The 16,021-nt window shown below is 40.2% G+C and overlaps 2 protein-coding genes across 6 annotated transcripts; both read left to right on the forward strand.

Annotated features, from left to right (window-relative positions):
• Window positions 1-289: 289 nt before the first annotated feature.
• On the forward strand, window positions 290-5,141 carry LOC122015390. 2 transcript variants are annotated; one of them, XM_042572258.1, is made up of 4 exons: window positions 290-471; window positions 2,302-3,026; window positions 3,731-4,512; window positions 4,850-5,141. In XM_042572258.1, exons 2-4 carry the CDS (start codon window positions 2,313-2,315, stop codon window positions 4,938-4,940), a joined length of 1,587 nt encoding a protein of 528 aa, XP_042428192.1. In that variant the 5' UTR covers window positions 290-471; window positions 2,302-2,312; the 3' UTR covers window positions 4,941-5,141. The 2 variants fall into 2 exon arrangements, with proteins under 2 accessions (XP_042428192.1, XP_042428193.1); XM_042572259.1 differs by lacking the exon at window positions 290-471 and adding an exon at window positions 511-1,408.
• A 3,265-nt stretch (window positions 5,142-8,406) lies between these two features.
• Window positions 8,407-15,351, forward strand: LOC122015380. Of its 4 annotated transcripts, XR_006120883.1 has the most exons (5): window positions 8,408-8,687; window positions 9,742-10,116; window positions 10,225-14,741; window positions 14,837-15,042; window positions 15,181-15,351. XR_006120883.1 is itself a non-coding variant. In XM_042572242.1 (4 exons), exons 2-3 carry the CDS (start codon window positions 10,109-10,111, stop codon window positions 14,699-14,701), a joined length of 4,476 nt encoding a protein of 1,491 aa, XP_042428176.1. In that variant the 5' UTR covers window positions 8,407-8,687; window positions 9,742-10,108; the 3' UTR covers window positions 14,702-14,741; window positions 14,837-15,351. The 4 variants fall into 4 exon arrangements, 3 of the variants coding, with proteins under 3 accessions (XP_042428176.1, XP_042428175.1, XP_042428174.1); XM_042572242.1 differs by having other exon boundaries at window positions 8,407-8,687; window positions 10,234-14,741; window positions 14,837-15,351; XM_042572241.1 differs by having other exon boundaries at window positions 8,408-8,745; window positions 14,837-15,351.
• Window positions 15,352-16,021: the final 670 nt, after the last annotated feature.

The raw sequence follows: 16,021 nt of genomic DNA on the forward strand, positions 1-16,021 counted from the left end.
ACGGCACGAGATGTGAGATTATTAAAAATTTAAGATGTTCTACGTTGACTAAGAGCGCAATTATATAGTATTATCAATTTGTCACTGGTGTGTTATTAAATTAATTAATTGAGTGCCATAGTAAGAATTTAGATATGTGATGTCATATTCAGTCATGTATGACGTAATAATTGGAACAAAAATGTGCAGTTGAGTATTGATGTTGCAAAGGATCCGCTTCAGGGATTTGGTGACTCCAATAATTAACACTTGATGCGGATTTTATTTAATTGAATAGCATTTAATACAAAGGAGAAAAAAAAAACCTGCGTCTCTAAATAGTTTGCTTTCCACCCATAAAGAAAAATTACACCTTTTATTGGCCAGCAATTCTCACTCTTCTTCCTTGGAATCGGCGGCGGCGGCAGGCTTCTCCGCTTCGGTTGGAGTCGGGAATCGCGAGGATCTCCAATCCGTGGGGAGCAATATAAGGTGCGGGATGATGATCGGCTTGTTTAATCGTTTTTTTCCTTTTCGTTTTTTGTTCGTTTTAGTTTTCCGAGTGGAGCTTGGTTCAGAGCGAGTGGTGGTTTGATCTTTGAGCGAGTGGTGGTTGTAAGCTCTTCATCTTCTGCTTTTACCGTTCGATTTGTTCTTTGGTTTGCTTTGTCAATTTATTTTTTTTGGGGGGTGGTCAATATCTTCTTGTGTGTGTGCGCGCGCGAGCTCGCGGCAGTGTTTAGATCTTGCTCATAGTGAGATCTGGTTGAAGTGGGGCTCAGGAATGCCCCTTTTGTTTTGGCAAAATTTACTTGTTTTTCTTTCTTCTTTTTTTTTTTTTGGTGAATTTGCTCTTCTGGATTCGATTTGCGAATTGAAAATTGAATATCGGGTGATTTTTTTCGAGTTCGGATTAACAAATTGTTTTCGTTTCTAAGCTCTAACTCATTCAGTTAGCCAAGCGTCCTTTTCGACAATTGAACCCTAACCCTAGCTTTAAATTCCCATCGCAAAGTAGGAGGAAATTAGATATCAATGTCCAGATCTCTCACCTTCGCTGTCTAACTGCTATATACACCATATTTGTATTTGTTTTTCTATTGTCAATTTTTTTATTTATCACCCACCTGCCTCTCCCTCTCTCTCCCTCTCTCTCTGCTGGTTGACTTTAAATGTGATGCCAGACCCCTCCACCTTTATCTCTCTTCCACCACCAGTACCATTAACAGTGCCTCATGGCTCGTCCCCAGTTGGGTTAATGTAATATAGAAAGAATCATCGGCCATAGAAGAAAATTAAACAAAAAGGACTTTTTTTTATTCCCGTCTAAGATATCAAAGGTCGCAACGATGTGGTCGGTGTAGGTGTTCATATCTTTTAGCTTAGCTGGTCTCTAGTTCAGGAGGTAAAAGAACCAGAAAATTTTGAGGTATGTAGATTCTTTTTCAAAACTCTATTGTTATACTTTCTCTTTTATGATCTGTCTGGTCTATGTTAATTTAGAACATATGAAGCTGTGCAGATCTCTGTGGATTGCTAAATCCCTGTTATTTTTTAAGCAAGTTTTAGTTCCAAGGCATGGGAGAAGATCTTGGTGAAAAGGAAGAATTTTCACACTTGTTTCTCCCATTTATTTATTTTCTCATTTTCCCTTCTTTTGGGTGAGTGGTTATGTGATGTTTAGTGTAGAAGACATCTTTACCTTCAACGTTTTCTTTGGAGTCTTGACTCTTTTGGCTTCATTAGCGGTGAATCATTTACAGAACTACTGACTTTTTGTTAACTAATTTGTATTAGTAAATAGACTTAATGCTGTTGGAAAAGAGCATGTTAGTGGTATTGCTAAAATGATCTTTGTTCAAGAAACCCACCCCTTTGGAGGAATTGATTCTTCATATTCATCTCACTTTATAATTTTCAACTCCATGCCTCTGTTTCTTCTTTTCGGGCTTATTGAACAATGATTTACAGCAAGATATCCTCATTCAAGAGGATTCTTATGTGTACATCTTAAACATTATCTTCAAATACTTCCTCTGGAAAAACAGTTCTCTATAAGTGAGATGTCTTTGCCTTTAATTTAAGTTGATAGAGCTTCTATTTTTGACAGCCTTTAGTTCGGTACTAAGAAGGTATTATATTCTTCTTGATTGTAAAGTATCTCTGAATCCAGTTTGCTTGTTCGATGTGGTAATCAACAATCTTTCTTTCTTAAATTATTCATGCAGTGCCTTTCATCTTTATTACTTTGTCCTTCTTATGGATTTTAGATTCTTCCTCACATGGCATATGGTGGATAATCGCTTTGGCATGTTTTGGCAGATCATGCGCTTATGATGGAAGTCCTGAGACAAAATGACAACCAGTTGATTGTGTTCAAGTTAGAAAATAAGGCAACATGTGAAGGGAAAGATGCTCATGCATCATCTTTTCCAGAAAAAGAGAGTGGATATGTAGATTGTTCCCCAGATATCTTCATGGATGAGGAAGCTTCTATTAGAAGAAATCAGTTTAACTCTGAAGCCTCGGATGCTATGCTTAAGAATCCTCCAGATGGGTCTGGATTGATTGAAGAAGGAACTACATTATACGTGTATAATGCATATGTTGAACAACCCGAAACAAAAGTTCATTCAAACGATGAAGTGTGCCCAGTTTTGAGAAACAGTTGCTCAGATGAAGGCTCAGCCTCTCATAGTTCTGCTTTTCTAGAGAATAATGAGGTCAAAGTTATCTTGGCAACAAATCGTAATACTGATGTAAATGGACAAATCATAGTTGGTCCTCCACACTCCGTACAAGAATTGGAGCAAACAACAACAATCAAAAAGGCTATTGAGGTTCAGAACTCCCTGAAGTCAATTGTCGATGGAGTAGAAACGAAGACAATAGGCCAAGTTAAAAATCAAAATTTTTCTCCAAACATTACTTTAGAGGAGTTGCTGTTGCAAAGAGATTCTGACAGGGATCACGGTAAAGTGGATCTGATCTATTTGGACTTCAACAGCAATCATAAACAATGCATTGATCATGAGAAAATTGAGCAGGTATGAATTCACACACTTTTATTTTTTTTTGAATTTTTTTTAACCTTACAAAGAGGAGCTCAGAACAAGCAATTTCAGTTCGATTTAGTATTATTAGTTATGCTTCTTTTTTTCATCACATATTATTTACGGCCAGAAGGGAAGCCTTGGTACAACGGTAAATTTGTTGCCATGTGACCAAAAAGTCACGGGTTCGAATCCTGAAACAACCTCTTGCAAAAAATAGGATAAGGCTGCGTACAATGGATCCTTCCCCGGGACCCCGCATGGCGGGAGCTTCGTGCACCGGGCTGCCATTTTTTTCTTTTTATTATTTACGGCCAGTGGCAGCAGCATCTCCTTGCGTGCAGGAGACTAATATGCCAGCCCTAATTCTTGGATCTGTGTTGAAACAAGTGGCAGCTAAAGCAAGCAAACGAAGCATTTCATGGTTAAAGTGAATGTAATAGAGAATAATGATATTGATTCTATCTTTTTCTATCGACAACTCCTCTTATTTCTTTTTCATATGATACACAGAAATAAAATTGTTGAGGTAGCATGACTTTGTAGAAACTAGAAAGTAACTGAAGGAATCTAACTTTTAAAGCGCTTTTACATGATAATTCATCAGCTTCCACATATGGTCGTTAACTTTCATATCAGGGAGTATCAATACCTATACTGAACATGATCAACACTCTGTACATTGGTGTGTATGACAGACAAAAATTGAAGATGCAAGTTCTATGACAATATTATCATGCATTGACCCCAAGTTCGATGATAACGCTGGAGCAAACAACTATCCTTCTGTTGATACATCTGAATTCTTGAGGGAGAGTTGTTCTATATCCCCCGAGTTGATTTCTGATTCCACAAGCTCCAACCACAGTGGAACTGAGAGCAATCCTCATACTGTGGTGGAGCTTGTTGTGTCTGAAGTAGAAGCAACAGCTGTCATGGAGAAAGGAGAAATCACAGTTGGTCAGGAGCCCTCCCAGCTTCAAAACCTTATTTTTAGTACCAATCACAGCAAAACCGAGGGAAATCTTCCTGAGGTTGGAGTGGAGCTTATTGTATCTAAAGCTGAAGCAACAGCTGCCATGGAGGAGCGAAGAGACAATACAGATTCCCAAGAATCCCTGAATGTTCAAACTCTTATTTCTGATTCCACACTCACCAACAGCAGTGAAACTGAGGGTAGTTTTCCTACCAACGAGGTGGAGCTTATTGTGCAGGCAGCAGAAGCAACAGATGCCGCTGAGGAGATAAAAGACACTGCAGATGCTCAAAAAACCTTACAAGTCCAAAACCTTTCTGTCTCTCAATCGTCAGTTCCTGATGCTACGACCGATCCACCCCGAAGTTCCTTCTCTCACAGTTATCATGCAGACTTGATTGTTTCCGGACCAAGAACATCTTCAGGGCGTATTCCATACTCTGGTAGCATTTCTATGCGATCAGATAGCAGCACGACAAGTACTCATTCCTTCGCCTTCCCAATGTAAGAACCACTCAAATCTATACCTGTATTTCTAACTTTTATCTGACAATATTGAGTAACTATAGATCAAAGGATTAATGAATTACATCTTGGAGCCTGAAATTAGAGTTCACCAGCTCGGTGCCATGTTGATCAATGTCAATTTCTGTGAACTAATACTATAGAATAGAGACCTAACCATCTGAAATACTTGAGTTAAAGTGCAAGGACTTTTGCTATATGTGGTGATATGATCCGAGTGTTGATACTCGACATCAGTGAAAGACCCAAGTATCAACTGTGAACAGCACACTATACGACCATTCTTTCTTATTGGTATCTATGTTTACTAATGCAGACTGCAAAGGGAGTGGAACACCAGCCCAGTGAAAATGGCTAAAGCAAGGAAGCAACGGTGGAGATTCGGACTCAACTGCTGTAAATTCTAAACATATATTTGTCATCAATTTTTTTTTCTTTTTTGATTTTGTTTATTAGTGATCACCTTATGTCTTATACCTCAATGTTAAATCTATCAGTCTTTTTTTTTTGGGGGGTTGTTTGTGTTTGTGTATTGATTCAGGATGATATTAAAAAAAAATAGTGGGATTGGAGTTTGGATTTCATCTAATAAGAGAAGTTTTGGTTTACTTGAACTGAGTAAAGCAGCATAGCGTTTATTCTTCTTTGTTTACACAGAGAAGACTGAAATGATAGACAAATTTACTCTCATTGATGTCTAATAACATTGCCTCGCCTAATTAAACACTCGCTTGTTTGATTGTTTACCTTGATGTTTGATTGATAATCGTGTCTACTCGATGCTCTCATGGCATCTCCTTTCCACTGCATGACTGAATATCGTTTGCATTGAATGTGGCATTAGTTTGGTGTTAGATATCAGCATTGCATTGTATATCGGGTAAACCATTGCGGGGAGCATTAGGCATTTGTCTACAAGGGTGTTAGGCGAGGCAATATTAAAGAGAACATCGTATCTGATGCGGTGATTAGGCGGGGCCCAATCTTGCTACCGCGTGGAGGTTAAAGTTAAGATGATCAACGGATGAATGTTGTTGGACGATCGGATGAGTTATACGTCGATCGGGGGTTGATCATCGATCCATCGTCTTGGGCACAATCAAACTGACGCTCAAGGGACGCGTAGAAGCCGAGTCAAGCGGTTCTCCCGCTCAGCCTAACAACAGACTTGACATCAGCTGGGCATGCAGACAGTGAGATACTCGCCGAGCATGTGGAAGGGGGGCTCCATGCCGAGCGGCTATCCCGCTCGGCCCAATGGCAAACGACATGGACAAAGGACTTTCAGCCGAGCGACTATCTCGCTCAGCGTGAAAGTAGACTTTCAGTCGAGCGGTTATCTCGCTCGGCGTGGCAGCAGATAACGCAGGGATATCAGAATTCTGGCCGAGCGGTCATTCCGCTCGGCCAAACAATAGACACAGTGGGATATTCTTCGACATTCTTTTGGGAGATAGTGCCGCTGACAGGCGACATGATTAGACAGAGGATTGTATGGCGGAAGCTTTCATTGTCACTTCAGAGATATGCTTGGCTCGTTAAGGTACTGTGTCAGGGACACTTTACTGACATGTATTTTCATGAAAAGTTTGGGAAAACGTGTCCTCTTTAAGAAACGTGCACACATGCTATAGGAGCCTTATATAAAGAGGGGTCCAGGCATCGACGGAGGTATGCTTCTCACGATTTTTACTGTTACACTACAGTTCTCGCTTCTTGTTTCTTCTTGATTCGTCGGAAACTGACTTGAGTTTCGGAGGACCATCGTCGGGACCCCTTCCTTAGGTCGGCACTGACGTTGCTTATGTTGCAGGCGGGAGCGAAGTCCACCGGAGGTCAGCAATAGCGCTAGGCCCCCAGTATCCATCTCCTTGACTTTCAAATAGAATCAGTATCTTTCTTGGCTCCTTCACTCTTCGCTCTTCGTGCAAACAAAGATAAAATAAGTTTTCTTTCTCTTCTTTCTTTTTATTTTTACTCTTGTTGTTTTACCTAGGGGTGAGAAAAAATATCGAAATTTCGGTATACCGCACATATCGTACCGAAATTTATCGAACTATACCGATTTTACAGTATATCGAAAATTTCGGTACGGTAAAATACCGTATCGAAATTTTCGGTATCGATATCGGTATATGATTTTTAGTGAAATTTTCGGTATACCGTACCGATATCGAAAATTTACTCTTTCATACTAGAAATTCGGTATACCGAGATTTTGGTACGGTATCGGTATAAAAAAATTTTATACCGTACTTTTTTGTACGGTAACGCTATGAGAGTTGGTGGTTCGGTATACCGTACCGAACCATCCCTGGTTTTGCCAGATTCATCAAACTCTAAAAGTAAGTATTACTTTGAAAATATGCGGGTCACATTTTGAAAAATAGTAAAGTCTGATGACAAACTGAAAATTATATCTTACACTATTTGTGATCGTGTCTGGGCAGATGGTGATGTGGTTGATTAGTGGAAGACTTCACAAAAGAGAATAAGATGATGAATTGGAAAAGGAAAAGAGCTCAGAGTTTCTTTTTCTTCTCTGCGCACACTCAAGAGAACATACAAAATGTTAGTGTTGAAAAATCAGAAAAGAGGTCCCTGGTAAAAACATACAACCTGGTGATGTACATTAACTGTCCAAGGAATCTTCCGTTACTCATATATGCATCTCTTTTATATTTTGTAACTTACGCTATTAATGAAACGATTGAAGGAATATGCTGTCATAATTTGTTGGTTGATTGGAAGTGTGATTCCTTTAAAGAAGGTTTTAATGAATGTTTATATCATAATAGAAGAATATTATCTGACAAACGATTGTTATTCTGACAGGTTGTTGTGATTATGACTATATTGTCTGTTGAATATATTTCGACCGGTTCTAAATCGACCGACTGTATATCCGTCCTTCCCTTAAGCTGCTCAAATATGCACTGGGTGGTGTTGGAGATCTCTTTTGAAAGTAGTATGAAGCTAAGTCCCCTCGATCCTGTTAATTATTTAGTCGACCGACCATGTATTAAGATACTTGCCTATGAGAAATGACGGACTGATTCCCGGGAGATTTGATCGGTACTTTAAGTCGATCATCCATATGAGAGATGACATGTCTTTCAAGCGAGAGTATGAGATCTGGAAATCCAGCGGAGTTTATAAAGAGAGTGACTTTACATTTAAATCCAGCGGAGTTTATAAAGAAAGTGACTTTACATTTAAATTCAGCGGAGTTTATAAAGAGAGTGACTTTACATTTATTTCCGTATGTATGAGAGACGAACATGCTAAACAGTGTAGATTTGATCGGAGTTATTATTGCCCGACTATATGAAAGAGAACGTGAGAAAACCTATATGGTCAATCGTTAGTGGGGTCGACCGATCATATGCTGAAAGACTTATACTAAGTGGGAAACTAGGTCCCTTTATTCTGGCCAGACTTATGACCAACTGAATTTTTGATAGGTCAGACTTCTCTTAAACTCAGTCGCCTATCGACTATTCAAATATATGATAGATGTCTAAATACAAGAATAGGACACTAGGTCTCTTAGGTCTGAACAGTTTTATTATGAAGGCCTTAGCGCTGAATGAAAAGTTGACACGTAGGTACCATCTCCTCGTAATTTTAACTGTCATGTCATATCCAGATCCACCCGTAACATCATGTATCAATCTGCAAATGCGGACTTGCGCCCGTTATCTATCCAAACGACCAAACCTGATTTTGGATCGGGTCTGCCTGCCTCGACAAGAAGTGGGTCGGGTTGTGCAAACGTGGACGCTTGACGGGTTTATCTTTTCTCATACCACTTCTGGTACCGGCCGCCACCATCAAACAAAACGGCACGGCGTCATCTTATTTTCTCCTGTCTCTTTTTCTTTCCGCTCCTCCCGTTGCCCAAAGTACTCACATCTCGTCACTCTCATCAGATCGCGAAACCCTCGACGCAATTGCTGTTCCCGATCCTTTCCGTCTCGCAATCCGCAAAATTCCCTCCTGTTCTTTCCCTCCGATCCTTTTTTTTTTAATCTCTCCTTCAGCTTCTGAGCTCGAATTTCCGACGAGCCGAATTAGGGTTTCTTATATCGGGGGGATCCGGCCGGCGGAGGGACGCGAGGAGGCTGGATCTGAATATCGTCCGGTTTCCAGAGGTTGGTTGTTGCGTTTGACTCGGTGGGCATCTCCTTGTCTCATTCCCGACGGTGGCGGGTACTGGAGATGAAATATTTTGTCTCTCTCTTTTTCGGGTTTTCCTTGATCCGTGCCGTTTTTTGTTTGAGAGGTTTTCCGGAAATTTTCGTCTTTGACGGAAAATTTTTAACTTTCGATTTGATTGTTGCCATATTGTTCTGTTATTGTTAACTTTGCCATATTTTTGCCTTCTTCGGTTATTTTTTATAGCCTTGTGTTTACCATGGGATTTTGAGAGCTTTGTCATGTTTTGTCTTGAGAACGCTTGTTCGATTTCCGTTCCTGAGATCAAGCTTGATTTTAGTCTACTATGAACAGTCAAACATAAATAATGGAGTCTGTTAATCATGTTGCCTCAAGCATGAACTGTTATGTGAGAGTAAATTTGTAGAGATTTTTATGGTTAGTATAAAATTTTTTGGACTTTAGGTAGAATTCCATATAGGTAGGATACTAGACGGATAAAACTTATCATGATGGTTGCTAAGAAATTTGTATATCAGTGTTGTTTCTTGTAGTACTGTATTATTTCCATCCTTTTTCTTCAGCGATTTTTGAGGAAAACTAGAAAATTAAGTTTGTGAATGGAAATACATAACTATTTATTAGAGTTTATATGTTCGGAATAAGGGGAAGAGATATTGTCTTGATTGACCTATGGTATTAGACAAACTTTGTGCTACTTAAGTAGCGAAATTTTTTGTCTATAATCGTTGTTGAGCTTGTTTCATTATTGTTTAGATTATTTGCGTCTAATAATGAATGATGATTTACAGTTTTAATTAATTCTTTTCATAATCTTTAGATGGAGCTGTATTAGGTAGTTGTTTTTTTTTAATTTGGATACGTATTTTAGGTGTAGTTGCCTCTGCTCTGTAATACAGAACTTGAACTGTGAATTTGGAAGTAATTTATCCACTTTAATTAGTGATGTTACATGTTAGTAAATTAATATCCGTCTATTATTTTGTGCCATTAAACTCATCTGATTTTTTAAAAATTCTTTCCTTGCAGAATAGGCGGAAATCTGAATAGGTGATTGTGATCTTCTTCGAGGAAGAAGTGTACCACCTATTGTTTGAATAATCCCTTGGTTTGTGGCAAGAGGTGAAGATTACCTAAAGATATATGTTAATTTGCCATACTGTTCTGCTGAGACAAAGCTTGCATAAGTTTATTTGATTGAAGCTGCTTCAAATGAGAGTTTTTATGCATTCAACAAGAACATGATTCCTATGTCTTCAAAAAAAAAATCAGAAGAGTAGGAATCCTCATTACAATAGACATTGAGCTGACATAGGGATATCTTCAATTGCATATCGACGAGTATATGACATTACTAACATGTGTTTGTGGTGGTTAACTGATCCAGAGCATACCAATGTCAATGTGAGTATTGCACCATTCTGATATTTCATCTGTTTGTGTCATTAGTTGGGTTTTCCCCTCTTTTCGCTTTATCTATTCTGAATGGTAATTGATGCCTTCTCATTTTAGGAATCTCAGAGAGGAAGTAGATCAGGTTTTGGGCAAAACACGGCTAGAAATGCATGCAGGAATACAGTCTGGTGGACGCTCACCAAAACAAATTGATGGTCTGGCAAGCAATCAGCTGAGAACTGGCTCTGATGGTGTACGAACTACTGGATCCTCTCTCCATTCTCACTCTAAGGGGAAGAGGAAGGATAGGATTGATCATGGGTTAGAGCCTATCAAGAGCGAGTGCCCATCCAAACCAGATGGTGATTCTTTTAGTTTTAAAACCGAGAGTATGGTAAAGTTAGAAATAGTCAAAATTACAGATAAAGGTGGGCTTGTAAGCTCTGAAGGGGTGGAGAAGTTAGTGAATCTGATGCAGCTTGATAAAATTGAGAAGACAATGGATGTATCTGTACGGACACTAGTTGCTGATGTCATCACAGCTACTGATCGATATGATTGCCTTATTAGGTTTGTTCAGCTTCGAGGCCTACTGATTTTGGATGAATGGCTTCAGGAGGTTCACAAATCTAAGACCAGTGATGGTGTTAGTCCCAAAGAAAGTGATAAAACAATTGAAGAACTTCTCTTGTCTCTTCTTCGTGCGCTTGCAAAATTGCCTGTGAACCTTAATGCTCTACAGACTTGCAATATTGGTAAATCCGTAAACAATCTGAGGAGCCATAAGAACCTTGAGATACAGAAGAAAGCTAGGGGTCTCATTGATACGTGGAAGAAACGGGTTGATGCAGAAATGACCAAGATCAATGATACAAAATTCGTTACATCAAACCAACCCGTTTGGCAAGTTAAACCAGGTTCTTCAGATGCTTCTCTTGCAGGGAATAGGCGCAGTGTTGGAACTGAAGTGGCTACAAAGAATCATGTTAGCCAGTTTCCATCATCTAAAACACAATCTTGCAAGCCTGGTCATTCAGATGCTACTGTGAAGTCACCTTTATTGTCACAAGGGTCCTTGAAAGTTGGATCAGCTTTAGCAATATCTTCTGGAGTTGGTTTGAAGGACCCATCTTGCAAAGCTGCTGCTAACACTGGGAGTACAGACGTACCATCTGCTTCTGCAAAGGAGGAGAAGAGTAGTAGTTCTAGTCAATCGCAAAACAATAGCCAGACTTATTCAAGTGATCATACTAAAACAGCAGGGACGTCACGGAAGGAACATGCAGGAAGTTCAAGTCCTGGGACTATAAATGTTGCTAAGGTTGCTGGTAGTTCTTCACGTCATCGAAGATCTGGCAATGGGATTTCTGGAACAACTGCTGCTGGGGTGCAGAAGGAAATTCATCTAAGTAAATCTGGTTCTCTCAATAAGGCTAAAACACTGGAAAAATCATCACAATCAGGTCTATTGAATGAAAAGTCATCTGATGTGCCTGTTGCAGAGCATGGAAATAAGCACAGGCTCATCGTCAAGCTGCCTAACCCTGTTCGAAGCCCTGAAAGAAGTGCCACTGGGGGTTCAATTGAGGATTCCACAGTTGGCAGTGGAGCATCGTCTCCTGGTGTCTCAGATAAACATGAGCAAGGCCATCGTAAAGTGAAACTAAGGAGTGAGGCTCATTGGTCTCATATTTCCAGAGATTCCAATAAAGAGTCACGTCAGAGCAATGACGTCAATGAACAGTCAGTCGGAGCAGGAGGTCTCAGATCACCTGGTGCTGATGAACCACACCTCAGGAGTGCCAAGGAAATTGGGAAGGATTTAGAGTCTGCCAGAGCTACCTGTTCATCACCTGGTAATGAAAAGGGAATATCCTCTATTGAACCTAGGACGAGAAGTTCTTTCCGCTCTATTAATGCCTTGATTGAAAGTTGCATCAGATATTCTGAAACTAGTACACCTCTTGCCACTGAAGATGATAATGGAATGAATCTTCTTGCTAGTGTGGCAGCTGGAGAAATCTCCAAATCTGACTTGAGTTCCCCTAATATCTCGCATGGAACTTCCCCTGCTTTGGAGGATGTATCAACAGAGGCCAAACTGAGATTGCCAAGTGAAGGGGATGCTATCCATAGTCCAAAATCAATGCTAACTGATGGTGATGTGGCACAGAGGCATGTTCACTCTAATGAAGCTGTCGAAACTGATATCAACATGCAAGACAAGAATGTTTGCTCCATGTTAAATAAGGATGCCCCATACCCCAATGAGATCATTCTCCCTGGAAATAGTGAAACTGCTATCGCCTTACAGGACAATAACTTGCCAGGCCGTCAAGGTGAACAATCTCATACTGCTGTAAGCTCCTATAAATCTGAAGACTCTTGCATTAATTCAGAGAAACTAATAGAGGAAGAAAGAGGTGGAACTCTATCTGAGTCTGAGCCTGCTGATGTGATGAAACACAACAACGAAGGAACTTCTCAGTTGGAAAAAAAACCAGTGACAGATGAAAAGGTCATGGATCAGTACACAGATTGCAAACTTGAAGAAAGAAGCACATCAGCAGATAAAAGCAAGCCTGTTGATTGCACTCATCCAAACATAGATAATAATACATGTCCCTCAGAAGTTGTTACTAGAGATGAATGCCAACTTGCAATTGCTACTTCAGGCAGCGAAGAATCAGAAAAGTTGGTCGTTGAGGAAACTCAATCATGTACTGCACCTAAAGAGGTGGCTGAGGTTGCTACCTCATATGACCTGAAGCAACCAACGCGACAAAGTAAAATAATTATTTCATCTGATAAGTCGAGGACTAGTGAATCTGATAAAATGGAGAGCAGCGACCCAGAATTGAATGGTAATCATGAGAACAATAGTTCAATTCTACCTGATGAATCAGTAAGACAATCAATCAGCTCTACTGGCATTGCTGGAGCTGTTGGGGATTTGAAGATGGAGGAGGCTCAAGAATGTGCTTCTGTTGGATTAGCCAATCAGGTAGATCCAACAAGTTGCATTCCCCAAGAAATCGAGCATAGATTAAAACTTGAAGGCTCTGTGTTATCTGCGGCTATAGAAGGTGTTGATGAGGATATTTCATCACCTACAGAGACCTCATTTTCCGTCTTACCTACAGCAGATTCAGCTAAGCTTGACTTTGATCTGAATGAAGGCATCATTGGAGATGATGGACACCAAGATGAGGCTTCTCTTTCAGCTGCAACAGTTAATCCCTCAACAATTCATTTGCCAATTCCATCGCCTTTTGCAATTCCCATATCAAATGGTTTACCTGCTCAAATAACAGTTGCAGCAGCTGCCAAAGGGCCTTTTGTGCCACCTGAAAACTTATTGAAGAATAAGGGTGAGGCTGGATGGAAAGGCTCAGCTGCTACTAGTGCCTTTCGACCAGCAGAACCACGAAAAGTTATGAAATTGACCCACAGTATTTCTGAGACACCATCAACTAATTCTGGTGGGAAGCAGTGCCATACACTACTTGATTTTGATCTGAATGAACCTGATGAAAGAGTTCTTGAAGACATGGCTACTACTTGCAGCTCTTCCAAGGCAAGAGGTGCTGAACTGGGGACAGAAAGCAGTCTAGATGTGCCCATGCGGGGTTTTGGAGGACTTAATCTTGATTTAAATAGAGTTGATGAAACAGACGATGGGCAGTCCTTTGCAAGCACCTCCAGTGGACAGGATATTTCACTTTTAGCTGCAGGACCTGCGTTGGCAGAATTCCCTACTAGGGAAGCAAATATGTTGAGGAATTTTGATTTGAATAATGGACCAGGATTAGACGAAGTCTCTGCTGAATCTCTGACCAGGAACCAAAATATGAAAACTGCTAGTAGCGTGCCGTTTCTTTTTCCAGTTAGTAGCATCAGAATGAACACTAATGAATTAGGCAGCGTATCATCATGGTTTCCTCCTGGTAGTTCTTATCCCGCTGTAGCTATGCCATCTTTCTTGTCCAACAGAGAGCAGCTTTACCCAATTGTTGCAGCTTCAGGAGCTCAGAGAACTATGGGGCCAGTGACTCCTAGCGGCCCTTTTGGGAGTGATGTTTTCAGGGGTCCTGTCATTTCGTCGTCTCTGCCGATGGGATTCAATCCTGCAGCATTTCCGTATGGCTTCACCTATGGTTCTAATTTTCCGCTTCCGGCAACTTCTTTTTCAGGTGGGCCAACAGCCTTTGCTGATTCTTCGTCTAGTGTTGCTTCGGGCTTCCCTGCCATGCCTTCACAACTTGTTGGACCTGCTGGCACTATTTTATCCAATTACCGGAAGCCTCACTTGGCAAGTCTTCCTGAGGGCAGCAACGGTAGTGGATCTGACAATTCTCGGAGATGGATCACATCAAGCCTCGACTTAAATTCAGGCCCAGGGAATGTAGATGCAGAAGGCAAAGTCGAGAGATTCACCTTAGCACCAAGACAACTCTTAAATGCAACATCCCAGGGTTTTGCAGAAGAGCAGGTAAGTATGTATACATATCCTGGTGGGGGTTTGAAGAGGAAGGAACCTGAAGGAAGCCGGGATACCGATCGATCTTCCTACAAGCAACATTCCTGGCAGTAACCAGAGATCAAAAAGCAAACCATCTGTAGCAATCCGATGCGTTAGTCACCATCATTCCTCTCTCTTTTACTATGTGATGCAGGACATTCCCACATATCTGAAACTGATTTTTAGCTTACACTCTCGCTGGCGCAGGTCTATTGGAATACACAGAAGCCGAAAGACGCAGACTCTTCTCAGGGATAATACGGAAATCATGCAGGCTACACCGGCTCGACATTGGATAGCCACGGAGGACGGCGACAATTCCTCGTATGTGCTTTTTTGTTCTGCAAATCCTCTGCTGGAGTCACCGCATCTCAGATTCCTGCCACATTAGGATGTGTTCTAAATCTAACCAGGTGTGTGCGACCCCTGCCATAACATCTTCTGTATGTGCAATTTCCGACTGCACCCCAACCTCCGTTGTTACCGCCGTGCTGTATGTATTTTCAATGTTCCATGAAATTATATTCCATGTTAACTTAGTTTATGATCAGTTTGCAACAGTGATGAATGCCCTCTTCAAGCTTTGTCGCAATGTGATCGATCAGTTGCAAAGCTACTTAGTGTCCATATCTTCCACTCTCGTGCAGTTTCTTATCTGTGTCTCAAGAGGTGCGTGTATGTGAATGATTTTAATATGTGATTTTATTTTTAATTAATATAGAGAGATAGAAGAAGAAGAATGAAAAGGAAAGGACACGGTGCTCGTGCTCGTGTTTCCTTGAGATTTGTTAATAATAATAAGGAAGACAAGGACATCACTTTAATAAGTTTGGGTCCGACCACCACTTTGGTAGTTTACATTGCTTGCTGCCTTGGGACCGCGATGGGTACCGTCGTCGTCGCATTAGGAATCCGCGTCCTGTTTACTGTCAGGGCAGGAGCTCGCTCGCGTTTACTCTGCCGTGCTTTGTATAAAAATACATATCATAATTTCTACAATTTAATTTAAATTATTTTAACATGTCAAAAATTCATTGTGCTTCATTCACGTTATTTATACTGTCGAATTATAGGAGTATATTGATTTTTATTTAAAATGATTCAAAGTTTTGTAAGTCTATTAGTCGATTTTAAATCTTAAATTTTGAATATTTTTTTTGAATTAGAGTTCTAAAAATTCATATGTGGTATTTGCTAGTGAATATCATTATTATTAAGTCTTCTAATGAACTTGTGATAAATTTTATTAAACTTTTATAAGTTTAAAAATTTATTGTTGTTCTAAGTTTATGCTATCAAATTCAGGCCGGCTTAGCAATTTTGATGTGAAGTGTTTTAAATTTTTTTAGGTTCAGCAGTTAGTTTTGAATGAAATTGATATTTTTTTTTAAC

Source organism: Zingiber officinale, chromosome 8B, assembly GCF_018446385.1.
Source record: "Zingiber officinale cultivar Zhangliang chromosome 8B, Zo_v1.1, whole genome shotgun sequence".
Lineage (NCBI taxonomy): Eukaryota > Viridiplantae > Streptophyta > Magnoliopsida > Zingiberales > Zingiberaceae > Zingiber > Zingiber officinale.